Below are 18,366 nucleotides of genomic sequence, written 5' to 3' on the forward strand. Positions count from 1 at the left end.
TTTCTGATAGTTATTAATTGCAGCTTTTAGTTGTTCACCCCGCATTGTTATCCGTGCTGCTTATTTTTAAAAGTCACGCAGATAGGCAATATATTACCCGACTTCCACTAGGTTCCTCATAGATAACATCCCTGATGCCTGGGTCACCATGGTAATGGGTGCCTGAGTTGTTTTTCAGGAACTAAGAGTCAACCCCAGTCCAGTTCAAGCCAGTCATCACCACCAACCCACCAACTGGGCTTGCGCGGGTGTCTGATAAGTGACTGCCTGATGTCAGGGAGTTAAAAACTCCACCTTCAGATCATGCCAGTGCCACCACTTTGTGAGCGTGTGTCCTATGAAGAGCCACGAAGTTTGACGACACTTGTGCAGATCATCAATCACCTCACTTCTCCTTTTTGCCAATCATCTATCCCCACACTTCAGACCACCCTGACCCTTTACCCCATAAATATCACTGATTCCCTATTTTCAGGGAGGCAGATCTGAGATTTGTTCTCCCATCTCCTCGCTTGGCTGCCTTGTGAATATACCCTTTCTCTGGTGCAAACCCGTCTTGGTGATTGGCTTTTCATGTGACGGGCAAAATGAACCTGGTTCAGTGATAGCAGTAGTAGTAATCTGGGTTTCTAACACTGCTCTGGATTGGGGGTCAAGTCAGCAGTTCTTTTCCGCATTAGGAAATAGTTCATTTGGCATTAGGAAATAGGAAGTAGTTTTAGGAGCATGAGTAGGAGAACTCGCGCTCCTAAAACTACTTCACCTCTTTGTTCTGCCTCAGGCCTTGTTTTGGTTTTATTTCTGCTTCTGCATAATTCCCTGGGCATAGCTGCCTTAGATTGTGCTCTGGCTCTTTTCTATTCAGATTCTTCCCTCTCACACCCATGTCTTCCAGCCACCCTAAATCCAATCTGCCTGTCTCTGTGCTGATCAGGTGGCTCCAGGGTGAATTGTTAATACCAAGCAACATACTGTGTGTGCCATACTCTCCTTGGTTGCTTTCTAATGACCTAGAGACCTCCCCTTCAAAGGGCCACCAGCAGCTACCACCTCCTCATGGCCCTTAAATGGCCATCCTCACTGATGAGGTATCTCTCCAGCCAAACTCAATTTTTCAAAACTTCATTGTCTTGATATCATGCCTCTTTGAATATTTTGATGGCAAAGTCTAAATTCTGAATAAAGAATCTTTTTTTTTTCATGAGGAAGATCAGCCCTGTGCTAACATCTGCCAATCCTCCTCTTTTTTTTTGCTGAGGAAGACTGGCCCTGGGCTAACATCTGTGCCCATCTTCCCCCACTTTATATTGGATGCCGCCACAGCATGGCTTGCCAAGCGGTGCCGTCAGTGCGCGCCCGGGATCCAAACTGGCGAACCCCGGGCCGCCGCAGCGTAACGCGTGCACTTAACCGCTTGCGCCACTGTGCCGGCCCCCTGAATAAAGAATCTTGCCAGATTTCTCTCTCAATTGAGGTCTCTAGGCCAAATAAAGTCCCAACTGTAGGGCAGGGCACCCCACTTTAGAAGATGCAGCATTGACTTCTGTTTTTCTTCCTCTGCTTTGCATCAGGTGGCTCATAATAATCGCTATCCTGGATGGGGTCAGCCATGAGTGGGGAACCCCAACAAGTGCTTTATATAAGTAGCCCCATAGGTGAACATCACCACAATGTTATGAGGTGATCATTACTATCTGTTCTGTGGTTGAAGAACCTGATGCTGAGATGACGTGATGCTTCACCTTCGCTATTCTTCCTAGAGAGCCTGTCCGTTTTGTACACTTTCCCTCAAATTCCAGATGTGCCGGTTCTTTTTTTAGGAAGATTGGCCCTGGGCTAACATCTGTTGCCAATCTTCCTCTTTTTCTTTTTCCTCCCCAAAGTCCCAGTACATAGTTGTATACCCTAGTTGTAGGTACTTCTAGTTCTTCTATGTGGGACGCTGCCTCAGCGTGGCTTGATGAGCAGTGAGTAGGTCTGCACTCAGGATCAGAACTGGTGAACCCCAGGCCGTCAAAGTGTAACACGTGAACTTAACTGCTATGCCACCGGGCCAGCCCCATGTGCTGGTTCTTGTTCTGGAAAATTTCCCAGTAACCTGGGTCTATGTCGGGGATGCTGAGACAGGGTGCACGTCAGGAAAGATGAGATCTTTTCCTGATCCCCTTTTGTTGGGCACACTATTGGTTTCATGGATTTCTGTTTCCTCCTCTTTCAGAAATGGCAAAGTGTGCTCACAAGCTGATGGGCCCATTTCTGGTTCTTTCTTATGGAGCGTAGGGTAGGAGGCTGGAATGGAGGGACAGAGGGTAACTGCTGTGGGAGGAGAGTGGAGAAAGGCCAGCTGCTGTGTCTAGCAAGATAGGAAGTCAATGACACCCAGCAAAGACAGCAGCATGCACACGAGAGGCCAGCACCACAGGAGAGGCAGTGGAGAGAGAATAAGCAGGACTGACCTGCTCACACTCACGAAACATGCAGATACAGCCCTGCCCCTGGGCCTTGACGTGTGCTCTGCTCCCCAGGTGCTTCCCTGGGAGGCCATGCAGTGAGGGAGGCAAGGCAGCCTGGGGCCTGAAGGCAGTGGCATGCGGGCAGCAAGCCCTCTCGCTCACCAGGCAGCCAACTGCCCACTGACCACGGAGTCCCACCCCACAGTGTGACAACTTCCTTTCATTTGGATGGCTTGTCCAGCAGGGGGGCCCTCCACACCCCCAACTCTCAAGTCTGACGTTCTCCTGCTTCCACCTAAATGCTCCCCAGGATCTGGCACGGGTTTGTTCATTATTGGGACCCCAAATCCACTCAAATCTCACTGGCTCGGAGTTGGCTTACCAACTCCTTGATAGGAAGGAAGGGAAATCTGGGGAGAAAGTCATTCTTGCATTGATATTAGTCCCCCCAAAAGGATACCACATTTTTAATGTGGGATACAAATAGTAAACAAACGTTACATGACTATACAGTCTTAGTATTTTGCTAAAAGGAATTTAGATGTTTTTACCGGCCACAACTAGTTGAATTCCACCCCACTGGACCCAGTGGGATGTCAGGCATGGCCTGACATGTGCACAGTGAAGCCTTGTCCTGGCACCATCAAGAGCTAGGGATGGAGGCTTTGGATCCACTGGATCCATAGGGAGGACTGCTCCAGTCCAGGGCCTCAGTGGAGTTAGCAGCGAGGGTCCCTATGAAAAACTTTTACTCCAGTAGTGCTATCAGCTACTTAGCACGTTCCTGAGGATGCACCTTGCGTATGCTGACCAATTGAACAGCCACAAAACTAAGTGAGGAGGTAACAGATGCACCAGAGAGAAGAACCAAATGGAGGGAATGATAAATGGTGCTGTGAACTCCTGGAGCTGAACCTCATCCAGCCTAGTGTTGGGGTGTCATGGATGCTCATGCCTCCTTATTTAATCAGTAACTGGAGACTCCTGAGGTTCAAACTGGAGAATCATGTTAATATATCATAGAGGACACCAGATGGTTGACATTGAGGTTCTTTTTATTTCTGACCATTTCTTTACAACCATCCATGCAGGGTTAACTCCCACATCTACTTCCCAAACCAGAATATCCCCCTAGAAATTCAGATTCATATTTCTAACTCAATAAGACGCATCTCCCCAAAGATCCCATCAACTCCCAACGCAATATCCCCCCACTCTGAATCACTCTTCCTTTTCCCCTGCTCACATTGGGAAGCTATTTGAAATGGTGGCTTCTGTGTTACTTCAAGAGGCACTTATGTCTGGGCTTCAGCATCCAAGTGCCCAGAATAAAGCCTATGATATGTGCACCCAGCTAGGCAGGCAGGTAACAGGGGCACCGAATGGGCTCCGGGTCATAGAAGGTCCTGTCGCCACAGTGAGGACAGGGGTTGGCACTGAACCAGACCATGTTGGGCCGTCCCAGCTCCTGCAGCATCTGCTTCAGCCTGGCGTGGAGATGAGCCAGGATGCCCAGATGGAGGGTGCCGTAGACGTCCTCATAACTCTCCAGGGGGGCGGGGTACAGCACGTGACTCAGCTTGCTCAGCCCGATGGTGTGGCGCAGCAGGTTCTCCAGAACGGCCATGGAGATGGGGTTTCCACAGAAGCTGAAGATCGTGAGCTGGGAGCAGCGGCTCAGGGCAGGCAGGATGGCACTGAACTGGGAGTCCATGATCCCACACTCATCTAAGTCCAGGTCCTGGAGGGTGGCGGAGGCTCTCTCTATTAGAACTTGAAGGGGCTCAGCACTCATACAGGTCAGGCTGACCCCGCTGAGATCCAGGTCCTTCAGCTGACTGACGTTCGGGCATTGGGACAGATGTGTCAGGTCTAATTCCGAAAGCAGGCAGTTAGTTATTGACAGGGTCTCCAAGGGGGTCCTCAGGCACCTAAGGAGAGACAGAGCAGTTAGTTCCGGGGGATGTAGGTGGTGGGTGGAGGGAGGCGAGGATGACTCAGGCTTTCAGGGAAGAGATGCCCATTTCAGCAAAACCCAAAGCCTTCCAGATGACAGTCAACTCCCAAGGATGCATTCAAGTCAGTCCAAGTTTGAGTGGAGTTCCTTCTCCATCCCTTATTTGCGGTGTGACTGAGTCAAGTGAATGAAACCTTAAATGCTCCCTTTGCTCCTCTGTCAGCCAAGCATAACACACTCCTCATAGGTGTTGTGAGTATCAACCAAGGTACCAATGGAAGGTGCTCAGAGGGGAGCCTGACCCCATGTCTCAAGCAGAAAAGGGAATCAGGAAATCTTAGTATTGGCAGGCACGATTGGAAATGCTTTCAACTCAGGGTTCCTTCTGCTGCTGCTTGGACCTCCACTACTGGTATTTCTGTGCCTGAGGCTACCGGGAGATGTGCATAAGGGCTAACTTGGGCAAGGAACGGCAACATCCCGCGGGGGTTGCCAGCCTGCAGAGACTAACCTAGATCACCGTATCATCCACAAACCACCCATCACTTCTCACAATCCTTTACTCCGGTTCCCTCAGCTCCAGAATGATGCATTTCCAACATATTAACTTAGCTGGAGCCTAAAGCAACCCTTTACAGGCAATTTGAGGAAAGTTTGGAGGGAGAGGCTCAAGTTGATAAAGCTGCTGAGCACAAAAGCTTACAATTTGAAACCTCATGTCTGATGGGCTTTCCCTTCGTCAACATCCTCCTCACTTAGTTATTTCTAATCATCTTGACTTAGACATCACTTCCTAATGAAGAATTCCCAAAGCCATCCTCACCAGCCCCAAAGCCACCGTTATGTATACAGATTGCTAGCAAGGGGTCCCTTTTAATGGCATCTGTCCTAGATCATACCTCTAACCTCTATTTGGTGGTTATGTGACAACACACTTGGGTTATGTGATAACGTGCTTGGGTAGAGAGCAGTGACAATGTGTGGAACTTATAGTGACTCATGCACTCTGGCACTGTTGACGGCTGGCACACGGCAAATGCCCATCACTCTTTGCTGAAAAGAAAAGGGGCTTGCCCTGGTCTGCAGAGAAACCTCGCCAATCCTCACCTGAGCAACTGGTCCAGGCGGCCTTCAAGGAAGGAGATCGAGTCCAAATAGAGCTCCTGGAGGTGGTGCAGACTGAGGAACTGCGAGGTGAACTGGCTGACACACTGCTCCTCCTTCACCTGGGCAGTGTGGGAAGACATGTGGATGTGGGACAGAAGGAGCCTGCGCAGACTGCCCATCTGGCCCAGGTGAGGAGCAAACTGACCCAGGGTGGACAGCTTCCAAGTGCAATTCACTTCCAAATCCTGGATAGAGTCTAGCTGCACCATTTTCAGGATCTTCTTAATGTTCTGCATCGGCATTGCAAAAATCTTCAGCTTCTTACAGCACAGATGTAGCAAACCTCTCCTCTGCTTGACTTTCTTAATGAGATAAGTGAGGGACTCGTCAGGGGTGCCTTCCTTGAGGCAAAGGTCTATGAGCACCTCCACTGGAGCCAAGGGCTGCTTCAGCCCCACCCTTGAACCATCCACTTTCTGCCTCTTCCTCATGGGTGGGGCCTCCTCTGGCTCCAAGAAGGAGCATATACCAGTCCTGGTTCCAGACCACACGGTCCAGAAGTTCTGGCGAGCCTTCTTCCGTAAATCCAGCACTTGCAGTTTCCACCTCCTGCGGGGGGAACAAGAGACACACTGAGATGCTTTAAGATCAACAGGGAATAAGACCGCGATCTCAGAATCTAGGCAAGGAGCAGACACCTGACCTGCGCTTTTACTCCACAGCCCAGACAACAGCTGCTCCTTGCACTACTGGGATCTTTCCTGGTCCCCACTTCTTGCACCTTTAAGTGCCAGCGGGAAGGGCTGGGCACATGTGCCTTCAGTCATCTCAATATCTTAATCAGCACTACATGTCCAGGTGCCTCTTCCCGGAGTGACCCCAGCAACGGCCCCAAGGCTTCCCTTTGCTTCCTCACTGGTGCCATCAGAAGCCTCTGGCTAGCCCTTTGGGCCCTGCACCCTCTCTGACCCCAGCTGTATCTTGCTTGGGTTCCCAGGGCCCTACCAGGCTACTGAATCACCCTCACCTGGGGCGAACCTCCTGGGCAAGCAGGACATCGAGTCCATCTAGCGCAGCTTGGAAGGTCTCCTGGTGAGGCTGCTGCTCCCTCATGAGGGCCCCCAGGGGGAGGTAGGCGAAGGGCCAAGCCTGGACCATCGCCTTCAGGATCTCGTTGTGTCCCCCGGCAAAGGCGGCTGTGAACAGCGGCGGAAAGAGCTCCATGGGCAGCTCCTCCAGAGCAGCGATGGCCAAGGCCTCACTCCTGAGCAGGCTCTGACCTGCCAGTTCCAGGAGTCTGCGGGGAGCTCTGATGCTCATCCTGAAGAATCTGCTACGAAATGTATCCTGGGGAGACATCCAGGGAGCAGAGAATCCTTGTTAAGGCCGAGGACAAGCAAGCCCCATCATCTCTCCACCCTTCAGAGGAACCAACTCAAGGCCAAAGTCACTGGTCTGGCAACAGTCAGAGGATCCTCAGTTTACCAGATTCCATTCTCCACTTGGTGGCCACAAAGCCACAGCTCTGCCCCTGCCCGCAGCAGGACAAGCATCTCACCAGGCACCCAGGAGCAGGCGAGATGACCAGTGGCCCCATCCTATATCCACTCACAGCTCCCTGTAATTCCAGCCCCACCATGAAGTGAGTACCCAGCAGCCTGAGGGCTGACCGCACTCTTTTCAGGGAAAAGTTCCGGACTATCACCCAAGGACTGAGAACAAGTGAAATAAGGAGCTCAATGTGGCCCAGCATCGCCTCTTTCTAAGCTCCAACAAATATCCCAGATGGGAGAGATGAAGGAACACGTATATAATGGGTGCTGTTAAGTCATCAAAAAATTTTATTCATTTATTTATTTATTTTGCTGAGGAAGATTCGCCCTGAGCTAACATCTGTTGCCAATCTTCCTCTATTTTGTACGTGAGCTACTGTCACAGCACAGCCACTAATACACGAGTGGTGTAGGTCCGCACCCGGGAACAGAACCCAGGCCACCGAAGTGGAGTGTGCTGAACTTAATCACTAGGCCACCGGCGCTGGCCCTAAAAAAATTTTAAAATGAGAAATCACAAAAGCAACATAACAGTATTATATGGCATGTGGAAGTTGGAGATGAGAAAAACAAAACACTAATTCCAAGATGTCCATTTTATTGCACGTCTCTTCTACAAATATTAGAACAATTATCACTTCATTCAGGGGAACAAAGAGCTCACACTGAGAATAAAGCCTCTGCTCTTAAAAATATTTCATGGAATATTTTTTAAGCTCTTAGTTTTTTTTTAAAAAAAAAACAGTTTTAACTAGTAAAATCAAAAAACCATAAACATTATGAGCTCTAATTACTAGTCACAAACAAAATATTTTAAATGTCATCAAAAAATTACAACTAAATAGATGTCTTTCACTTAAAAAAAAAAAACTCTAGGGCCGGCCCCATGGCTTAGCGGTTAAGTGTGCGCGCTCCGCTGCTGGCGGCCCGGGTTCGGATCCCGGGCGCGCACCGACGCACCGCTTCTCCGGCCATGCTGAGGCCGCGTCCCACATACAGCAACTAGAAGGATGTGCAACTATGACATACAACTATCTACTGGGGCTTTGGGGGAAAAAGATAAATAAATAAAATTATAAAAAAAAAAAAAAAAAAGGGCCGGCCCCGTGGATTGGCGGTTAAGTGCGTGCGCGCTGCTGCTGGCGGCCCGGGTTCGGATCCCAGGCACGCACCGACACACCGCTTCTCTGGCTATGCTGAGGCCGCATCCCACATACAGCAACTACAAGAATGTGCAGCTATGACATACAACTATCTACTGGGGCTTTGGGGGGAAAAATAAATAAATAAAATCTTTAAAAAAAAAAAAACTCTATTTGGTTAAGAAGTATTATAAACACCTCTAAAACGACATAAACCAAAGCAGAAATCAAAATCTTTGGGATTAAGGCAAAACTGCATCTAAAGGCAAAAGTAAAGCCCGCTCATTCATAAGGAAAGACAGCGAAACTCCTAATGCGATCCTAGCCACAGGGTCCATGGAGGCCCTGACTGAGGGCAGTAAGATGGGAGCGTGCTGAGCCTGAGGCTCCTGACTCACCAGTTAGGGGCATGGTGCAGGGAGTCCTTGCTCAGGCCTGGGGAGGACCAGGGCAGTGACTCTAATGATCCAGGCCTCAGGGTCCCTCCTCTGGCTTCTCAGAAGCAATTACAGTCCTTCCTGGCCTCACTTCCCTTTTCAGATCCTAGCTGAAATTTCAATTTCCAAATGAAAGTGAAATCTTATTACTGGCTCTCCATCCAATTAACCCTGACTTGGCTTCTGACCTTCTCCATATAACTGACTGAATCATGTCTATTCATGAAAGGAAAAGAAAAAGTACAGTGTTCAGTTCACCAACCTGAAAGTGCACTTGCCGTGGGAGTTTGGGCCACATCAAAATTTCCCAAATGTTTGAATTAAGGCAGCTTTATTCAGAGAGTAGTGTCATCCCAAAAGAAAAAGAAAGAAACAAGAAAAATTCCTGAGTATCAAATAGTCACTTATACTTTACATTACCTAAAATAGTAAATAACGTGCCCATTCACAGTGGAACAGAGGTACAACTAAGGGACGGTCAGGTCAAACGTACAGTGAAGAGCTGACCAGGAGAAGAGGGCATTGGGCGTCCGTAATAGGACCAAGGGCATTACTCCAGACAAGGTAAAGTAATTCAGACTTTCGATTGGATGGACTTGAACTGAAAGGGCAGTGGCTACAGAAGAGACCAGGGGGAGCCCTTAAACCCAAGGTAATCAGTTGGGTAGGGCAGGGAGGAGATTCCATCTTCCTCCCTCCCTGGAGGTAAAGGGTGTTTCCTCCCAGAAAGTCTGGATCAGCTCAGTAAACTGGATTGAGAAGATTCAGCGCAGGAATGTGGGCTGGAGAGAGGCCAGAACAGTACTGGCGATCAAACCCAGGATATGACTGGTCCAATTCCAAAAGCCAGTGACGGCTGAGAGCTATGGGCTCTTTGGGATCTTGGAGGCAGAGAAAGAAATAATCATGGGCCAAACACATGTATGCTCGTCATCAAGGAGCTGCTACCATGGGACCTTCTCTAGGCTCAGGTGTCCTCTTCCATATCCCGACCTCTCACAGGCAGATCAGGTCCAGGCATTTTCCAGGTGCCTTGACTCCAAACACGACCTCCAAAGGCACATTCCCAAGTATATGTTGATAACTGCTGTTTCCTCAATCTAGGAAACTGATGCAAATGCAGCTTCAAAAAGCCCCTTCTGGCCGCACCCCTAAGCTTCTCAGATACAAGGATTCTGATCACAGCCCCATTAGGCACACGAATAAAACTGCTTTTCTCTCTCTCCATATTAAGCCAGGTGCACAAACACCAGTACCTTTTTCCTCATGAGATTTGAAGCTATGTTTGGCATTTAAGGATATGCCAAGTTAGGGAGGCTGGGCTGGGTCACATATTGGTTCTTCTGAAGTTTCAGAACACAGAAAGAAGCTCTCCACCAAAAGAATTCTCCAGGCTATTCTCTACCCTCTGCATTGTGATGCCCAAACAATTCTTCAATTCCACTGGTGAGGAGGCATTCTCTGAAGGATGTTCTCCATTTTAGTATCTTTCCCAGAGACCACTTTCTCCAGATCTCTACCATCCATATAAGCAGCATTTGCATAAAACAGGGTTAAGCTGGAATGTACACTATGGGCATTTTAACTTCTAGGCAATCATCTTTACCAATCAACTGCAGCAGATTGAGATTTACAACTCAATTGTACATTTACAAAGATAATCGTAAATGTCCCTGATAACTGAGCAGCCAGTGGGCGCAAAAATAGTGCTGGCACTTTTCACCCAGTACCTCAAATAGCCTGCTCAGAAAATCTGAAGTTCACTGTTGATTTTATTTTTAGCCTGGTGAATCTGGGACTCGGCTCCATGCAGGGAGTAACTGGTAGACACCCTCAGGTGAGGGGTTTGGATGGATCTGCCCTACCGAGTGGCTGGACAATCTCAATGCTAGAAAGAGCTGACTGCCAGGCTTCACAAGGACCTCGGGGAAACAGGAAAATTGCAGACGTCCAAGTTTAGGTTTATAGGATCTCAGTATCTAGGAGGTGCAAGGAGGCAGAAGGGACCACTGTCTTCAAATGATCTAAAAATGTGAAGTATGAGTGAGAAAGTCTTCCCTCACGAGGCAAGGGACACTCCTCTGTCCACTCCACGCAGAGCCTGTTTGTCCAGGTGACATGCTGTGGCAATGGAGGCAGGAGCACCAGGAATACATCTGCAGGAAGGGGCATCCTTCCTGCCCAGTATCAAGCCTCGCCCAGGACTCCCAGGGCCCAGGCATCGATTTAAGGGATGTTTCTACCACATCCTGGTCACCTGTTATCCTTATGGTCCTGAGTTGTTGCACAGGCCAGTGCAGCCTCCGAGCTCATCAGGGGGGTGTCCTACCAGCCACACCTTCTTCACTCACAGAATTCCTACTGGGATCCCAAAGCACCTGCCCCCAGGTCCTTATGGGGTCTTCAAAATGCTTCTGTGCTTCAGGTTTTCTTCTGGCCTAAGCTGACTGGGTAGCTCTATTTTTTTTGGTGAGGAAGACTGGCCCTGAGCTAACATCTGTTGCCAAGCTTCCTCTTTTTGCTTGAAACAGATTGTCCCTGGGCTAACATCTGTGACAATCTTCCTCCATTTTGAATGTGGGATGCTGCTACAGCATGGCCTGATAAGCAGTGTGTAGGTCTGCACCCGCGAACCCCAGGTTGCTGAAGTGGAACGCATGAACTTAACCATTACGCCACCTGCCCAGCTGGCAGCTCTCTTTCTGCATCCCTGGCATGTCAGCCCACCTCTCTTGGAGGCTGCGGTGTGGCCACAATGCTGGGGGACAGCCTTCCACTGGTATCAAGAGAAATCAAGGAATTCTATCCAATTCTACTGAGTTATTTTGGAGAACACAAGAAGCCACAAAATGTAGAAGAAAAAAAAAAAAAAGCCCAGCTCCTGTTCTGGATCCAAGAGGCACTGGGGGAATGCTGGAGGATGGCCATTCCAGGGTTCCAGAGTTGGGGCCCAGGGCAGACCACCCCAAAATATCCCACAACAGCATATTGATTATTTCGAATTAAAGTTTTTTAAGAAGCAAAAAACGGCATTCTGACCCTCCTGTCTCTGCTCCCCGAGAGCAGGAAATAAATCTCCTCTGTGAAAAGTACTCTCCCTGCATCCTGATCACTAGAGCTAGGGAATTCAGGGCTGAGAAGCCTGCATAAACAAACCTTGCTAATTTACTACCTCAAGCATAATTTTTGCTTAAATTCCTCACTAATCACCTACCTCAAATCTAAGTTTCTTTCTCCTGTCCTCCTCCTCACAACTTACTGTTTGTGTACTATATATATACTTCCTGCTTTGTTCACTCTTTGAGCGTCATTTCTCTATGATCTCCAATATGTACATATTCAACTGGGTTTTTCTCCTATTTACCTGGTCTTGTGTCAATTTTATTATTAGTCCAGCCATAAGAACACACAACAAGGGGCCGGCCCCATGGCCTCATGGTTAAGTTAGGCACGCTCCACTTCGTCGGCCCAGGTTCAGTTCCCGGGTGTGGACCTACACCACTCATTGGCAACCATGCTGTGGTGGCGACCCACATACAAAACAGAGGAAGACGGGCAAAGATGTTAGCTCAGGGAGAATCTTCCTCAGCAAAACAAAAACAAAAAAAACACACACAAGAAGGGCAGAAACAGGATTTTCCCCACCCCAACAAGAGGAAGGCTCCAATTCCACTGGTCTTCAGAGGGGCCAGGCTGATGGGAGGCCCTGGGGACTGGCCTGATGCAGCAGCTCTCCCCTCTTCAGCTCTCTTGACCCAGCCCTTGAGCAGAGAAGATTCCACCAGGGATCCAGTACATCTTCTTTCCCTCTGCAGTCAGATCTCTCCTTATCCTGAAATATTTTGCCTTTTTAAAAATTAAAGGTCTCTGCTGGCCCTCTCTGCTCTTTCCCGTACTCAACAAGATGTGGTTTCACTTCAAATCCAATAAAAACTAGACCTAACCAACGGATTGTCCCTCTTTCTTCCTCACCAACGAGGACCTGCTTGATATCCAAGTCAACCTGAGCCTGGCGAGTTAATCCTGAAAAAGGTGCTTCTAGAGGCATGGTGGGGTGGGCAGGGTGAGGGCTCACTCCAGGCTGGGTGACACAGAGGGACTGAGGGAAGGAGGCACTGGGCAGGAAATGGCCCAGAGGATCCATGTGGGCCCAGAATGAGGGGGAGGAGAGAACTGACAGCAGAGCAGGTGGCCAGGTCCTCCCTGAAATGCTGGAGACCTGTGTCTGAGACCACTGGGGGCACTGTGGACCTGGACCTGGGGGCTGGGAGTGCCTCCAGGGCCTGCCTTTGTTAGCCCTGGCCAGGTGAGGTGCCAGTGGCTGTACCCCTACTCCCACCCCAAGGGCACAGTCAGGCCAACAGAGAGTCCCGGGAGACAGTGGCAAGCACTGATCCCTGACACAAAGATGAAGGAGAGGTTTAGAGGGAAGGGGAGGGCCCCAGACTTGGCATTTGGTTCTAGAGAACCATATTCCTTGGGGACTTTTGCACTTCAGCCTCATGAGACTCATTAAACCATAGAATTGTGCTTCTGAGGAGAGAAAGAGAGAATGGGGTCTGGTATCACATCCAACTGACCCCAAATCTCCAACTCCAAGCCATAGGAAGGTCATCGTGGCTGAAAGCAAAACCAGGTACACCAGGCTGTCCAGCACTTTTTTCCAGGGGAATTTGTTCCACTGGAGGGAGAGCAATGATCCTCAGGATTCCAGGAGCACTGGCTTCACATTTGACGGGAAAATCCTCTGTGTCATGAGTTGAGGGCTGGCAGGAAGCACTGGGGCAGAGTGGACATGTTCACAGGGGTGTCTCCGGCACAGCAGACCCCCTCCTCTCATACCCAGACTCCTCCTCTATCCTCAATCCTTGGCTTACTCAAAAACATTAACTGAGGGTCTAGAGCACATCAACTGCTATTCTGGGTGACAGGCTGGGACACCCATGGTCTTCCTCTCGGGGTAACTCTGTGGCATAGACCTTGCATTCTATTGAGTAGGCAAACGAAAAACAAGCAAGCTGAAAAATAGATTAATCACAGGCTGACCCTGCTTTGCACGGTAGACTAGGGCCATGAAAACGACTGTGCAAGCTGAAACTGTGCAAGCAGGCTTAACAATCCATAGGCAAAGTTTTTTTTTTGTGAGGAAGATCAGCCCTGAGCTAAGATCCATGCTAATCCTCCTCTTTTTGCTGAGCAAGACCAGCCCTGAGCTAACATCTATTGTCAATCCTCCTCCTTTTTTCCCCTTTTTCTCCCCAAAGCCCCAGTAGATAGCCGCCTCAGCATGGCTGGAGAAGTGGTGCGTCGGTGTGCGCCTGGGATCCGAACCCGGGCCGCCAGTAGCGGAGCGCACGCACTTAACCGCTAAGCCACGGGGCCCGCCCTTCAGGCAAAGTTTTGATTTTTCTGTGGCCACTGAATGTTTTTGTCAAAACATTAGGAATTCTCTATCAGTTATAAATAAATGGATAAAAAAGTAAAACTACTATTTAGCACACTGTGATTTTAAACTTTAAAAATTAAAACTGTTTTGTTTCTTTATAAAAAACTTATCAAAAGCACTTTGAACATTGCCTGTGGTTCTTCTCACCATATAACTTTTGATACAGAGTGAGCATCTTTTCCCTACCTTGGTGAACTGCTTTCCAAATGTGGATAAGCTTCCAACATTTTATCCTTCGTGCTTTCAATGTCATGCCAATCTCTGAGATAGTTCCTTTAGTGTGAAGATTTTTGCCAGCATCACTTCCTCTGGGACATCTGTTTTTTGGTGAGGAAGATTGACCCTAAGCTAATATCTGTTGCCAATCCTCCTCTTTTTGCTGAAGATGATTAGCCCTGAGCTAACACCTGTGCCCATCTTTCTCTGTTTTGTACGTGGGACGCCACCAGAGCACGCCTTGATGAGTGGTGTGTAGGTCCACCCCCAGGATCCAAACTTGCGAACCCTGGGAGCCAAAGCAGAGCGCGCGAACTTAACCACTACACCACTGGGCCAGCCCCAGGGACATCTTCATCCTTTTTGTCACAACCATATTCTTCATTTATACTGCTCTGCGAGATGGCGAATGCGAGCTTGAACCTGGACTCTGAATCACGATGACGAATAAAAATAATTGCTCACATTTGGTATAACTTATGAAATTACCAAAGTATTTCACTTCCCTAGTCTCATTAGCTTCTCTCTTGAGACGGGGGGCTTAGACTGATTTTTCCTTTCCATGTACACTAACTGGGGCTCAAAAGGGTGAGTCACCTGCATCTGAGTCACAGAGCAGGCCATGGGAAGGTGACACAGGAATGAGGCCCCTGGCTCCTGGTCTAGGCCTCCCTGTGGCCGTCACTTGTGCCATCCTGTTGTGGGGAGTGCCTCGAGAAGTAGCTTTAGAATGGGAACATCCCATTCTCTATGTGTGGCAATAGTGGACAAGGTTAGGGACAAGAGCAGAAAGCCTCATTTTGGTGACATCACTCACCACAGTCGGGGGTGCTCAGCAGGTCTGTGCTCAGCTGAGGTCTGTGGGCCCTGCCAGGTCATATAGGAGGACAGGGGGAGGGAGTTTGATATTCCCAGAGAGAAATTCAGAAAGATCTGTGCTGTCTTGAGGCACCTCAGCTCAGCAGCTGGTTTCTCTGGTGCTCCAGGCTCAGAACAACTCCTGGGAAAAAATACCTCTCCACCCTGCACCCCCCTGGCAGGAGCAAGTAAGCAAATTTGCTGATAGGGTATCACCTGCAGGATTTGGGGAGCAGATGTGCATCGAGGACCCTCCACATGTGAGGCAAGGAATAAGAAGGGTGTGGGGAGCCCAGCCCAGCGCTGGGGCTGCAGGAGGCAGAGTTCTGGGGCATCTCCCTCATGGCCTGGGCTCTGCTCTGCTCATCTTCCTTGCTCTCTGCACAGGTGACAGACACTAAGGAGGGAACCTCTGGCAGCCCCAGGGTGACCCTTCTCTCCCTCCACCCCAAACTCCTCTGGAGTCGTGACCTTGACCTCTCCTCTCTGCAGGTCCTCCTCCTCTCAGGGTCTTGGGCCCAGTCTGTCCTGACAAACTCAGTGTCTGTGGTTCTGGGACAAAAGGTCACCACTTCCTGCTCTGGAGACAGTAGTGACACTGGGGGTTATAACTAGGTGTCCAGATACCAACACTCCCAATGCACAAGGACATTCTTGGGCCTCAGGTCCCCGCTCCATTCTCCAGCTCCAAGCCAGGCCACATGGCCTCCCTGACCTCCTATGGCTGTAGCCAGAGGACAAGCTGTGCAGTACTGTTGCTATCTTTCAAGGAGTGTCGTCCCTTACCCCCAGCGATCCAAGCCCATGGGGACATCAGACCAAAACCTCCTTGGGCTTACCCACTCTGTCCCTGCTTGACACCAAACAGGAGTCCAGTCTCTGGGCTCTGATGCCAGCCCTGCTCCTTCACCCCGAGCAGAGGTTCTGAACATAACCATGCCTTCAGGAATGGGAGCCCTAACTCACTACAAATGAATCTTATAAAACGGCAGCAGGACAAACGCTCTCTTGGGGAAATGACTTGAAAAACATAAAGGCTGCTCGTGCGTCTTCCTCTCCACTGTGAGGAGCCTCAGCATGCAGACTCTACCTAACTCCTCGATGGGGGGGGGAGGGGCGCGGGCGACAGGGCTTCTTGGGACAGCCGACACGACGGTTCAGGAGACTAGCTTACCTGAAGTCGTCTTCCTTCCACTCCGCTCTAGCTCAGACTGGCCTCAGGTCCTCCAACACCTGGTTTCCCCGTCTCCTACCGTCTCAGTCACCCGTGTCCACCCACGTCTGAGGGCGAGAACCAAAATGCTCCAAACAGAGAGACTGTGTGTTAACACGTGTATTTCAGAAGCCCTGGGCTCCTGAGAAAATCTCTAAGAACGCTGCCTAGGAAACTGAAAACTGGAGACTTGATCCCTCCCTCACAGAGAGACTCTCCTCTTATCTCCAGAACTGACCACTAATTTCTCATCAGCTGAACCAGAGGACAGTCTGAGTGGCAGACCTTGCGCTTGCTCAAAAGCGACCCTTCCCTCCTGGACATGGACCCCTTTCCTGTAGTCACATTTCTGCCCCCCACACCTCCAGAGGGGCCGGATTTCTAGAGCAGCTAGCCCATTTCAAGTGCAAACCCACCAACTAACGAGATCAAACAATAAACGCAGCCGCCTGAGTTCGAGGAATTATTACGTGTGAAACCCAGGACTGCGGCCGCTTTCACGGAGCGGGCGGCCTGGCTGACCCAAGTCCAGCACGTTATCTCCTTCGGTCTTCACTCCAACTCCCTGTTGTGATAACTCATTTTCAGACGGAAAATAGAGGCGTGGGCGTGGAGGGAGGGTTTACCAGTGACTAGTCCAAGGTCACGCTGCAAGAAAATGGAGGAATCAGGGTTTGAACTCACGTTTTTCCCAGCCCGCGCACCTCGCCACGTGGCCTCCCTGGCGCAGCGTCTGGCAGGAAAAAACCGGGCGCTGACTCAGCAAACTCCGCGGAGCCCACTGGGAAATAGCGGCATCGGACCAATCCTGCTTTCTCTTTCCTTCTAGGGCAAATCTCACGAGAGGCTCAGTTCACGAGTGGGGTCGACTAGAGAGTCCAGAAGGGGTTTGTCTTAATAGGCTGGGAGGGGACGGGGAGAGGGGGAGGGCTGGCGCTTGTGGCCCGGCCCGCTGGACTGCAGGGGGTGAGAGAGTGGGGGCGGGGTGGGATGGGGGATGGGGTGGGGGGGTTGGGAGGATGGAGGTGGACTGGGATGAGGCGTCTCACGGATGGGGCGGGAGAAGGGGGTGGCCTGACTCCCCGACCGCCAACTCAGCCCCCCAACCCCTGGGCCTGCGCTTCAGACGACCCTTTTCTGTCTGTGGCCAGGGCCTGCTCCTCCCGGGTCCTCTGCGAAGGTTCTCGCGCCATGCGCACCTCCCTGGTCTACAAAAGATGTCTCTATCCTTAGGTGGTCCAGTGCCCTCTACCCTGGACCTTACCATTTATGTAACCCCTGGGGCAGAGGAGACCCCAGCCAGGATTCAGTTAGCTTGTCCTCTCGCCAGAGCGTCCTTTCCTCAGTCTCCCCCTCGGATTTGGTTTTCCAGAGCTTTTTCAGAAGCCAGAATTTCCTGCGTTTTGCCCTACTCACCTCCCCCGATCCTTCAGGTGACTTTGGCTTTCGCTAGTCCTAAATGCAGGGCTTCTCCTCTTTTCACCAACAAATCCCTTTGGACAAAGTCACAGCTGGGCCTGAAAACTGCAAATGTGGTCCGGACCTTCCTCAGGAGGGAGCAGGTCAAGGATGCTGAGGAAGGCTGGCCCAGTGGCGCAGCAGTTAAGTGCTTGCACTCTGCTGCGGCAGCCCGGGGTTTGTAGGTTCGAACCCTGGGCGCGCACCGACCTACTGCTTGTTCAGCCATGCTGTGGCGGCATCCCATATAAAGTGGAGGAAGATGGGCAAGGATGTTAGCCCAGGGCCAATCTTCCTCAAGAGGGGGAAAAAAAAAAGGGAGGATTGGCATTGGATGTTTGCTCAGGGCTAGTCCTCCCGGCAAAAAAAAAAAAAAAAGGATGCTGAGGAGAGGTGGCTAGGCACAGCGCCAGGGCCTGGTGTTTGGCCTTTCTCAGAGCTGTGCCCCTTAACCATGGGATCTGTGTCTGGGGCCACTAGGGGGTGCTGGGACCTGGAATCCTGTATGTTTGCAAGGCCTGTGTCA

General features: G+C 50.3%; 1 protein-coding gene across 2 annotated transcripts; it reads right to left on the minus strand.

Annotated features, from left to right (window-relative positions):
- Nucleotides 1-3,500: 3,500 nt before the first annotated feature.
- Nucleotides 3,501-17,244, minus strand: LOC131398371 (melanoma antigen preferentially expressed in tumors-like). 2 transcript variants are annotated; one of them, XM_058531878.1, is made up of 6 exons: nt 17,067-17,244; nt 16,344-16,471; nt 8,912-8,978; nt 6,545-6,864; nt 5,518-6,126; nt 3,501-4,384 (listed from the first exon to the last, which is right to left on the minus strand). In XM_058531878.1, exons 3-6 carry the CDS (start codon nt 8,945-8,947, stop codon nt 3,808-3,810), a joined length of 1,542 nt encoding a protein of 513 aa, XP_058387861.1. In that variant the 5' UTR covers nt 8,948-8,978; nt 16,344-16,471; nt 17,067-17,244; the 3' UTR covers nt 3,501-3,807. The 2 variants fall into 2 exon arrangements, with proteins under 2 accessions (XP_058387861.1, XP_058387862.1); XM_058531879.1 differs by having other exon boundaries at nt 16,344-17,244.
- Between the last annotated feature and the right edge of the window lie 1,122 nt (nt 17,245-18,366).

Source organism: Diceros bicornis, chromosome 35 (genome assembly GCF_020826845.1).
Source record: "Diceros bicornis minor isolate mBicDic1 chromosome 35, mDicBic1.mat.cur, whole genome shotgun sequence".
NCBI classification, from domain to species: Eukaryota; Metazoa; Chordata; class Mammalia; order Perissodactyla; family Rhinocerotidae; genus Diceros; species Diceros bicornis.

Excerpts from the sequence above, each read along its gene's own strand:
- LOC131398371 (XM_058531878.1), bottom strand. The coding sequence starts at position 8,947 with ATGTGGCCCAAACTCCCACGGCAAGTGCACTTTCAG. Across the intron at positions 6,127-6,544 it reads GCCCAGGAGGTTCGCCCCAG|GAGGTGGAAACTGCAAGTGC; the intron begins GTGAGGGTGATT and ends TTCCCCCCGCAG. Across the intron at positions 4,385-5,517 it reads CGCCTGGACCAGTTGCTCAG|GTGCCTGAGGACCCCCTTGG; the intron begins GTGAGGATTGGC and ends GTCTCTCCTTAG.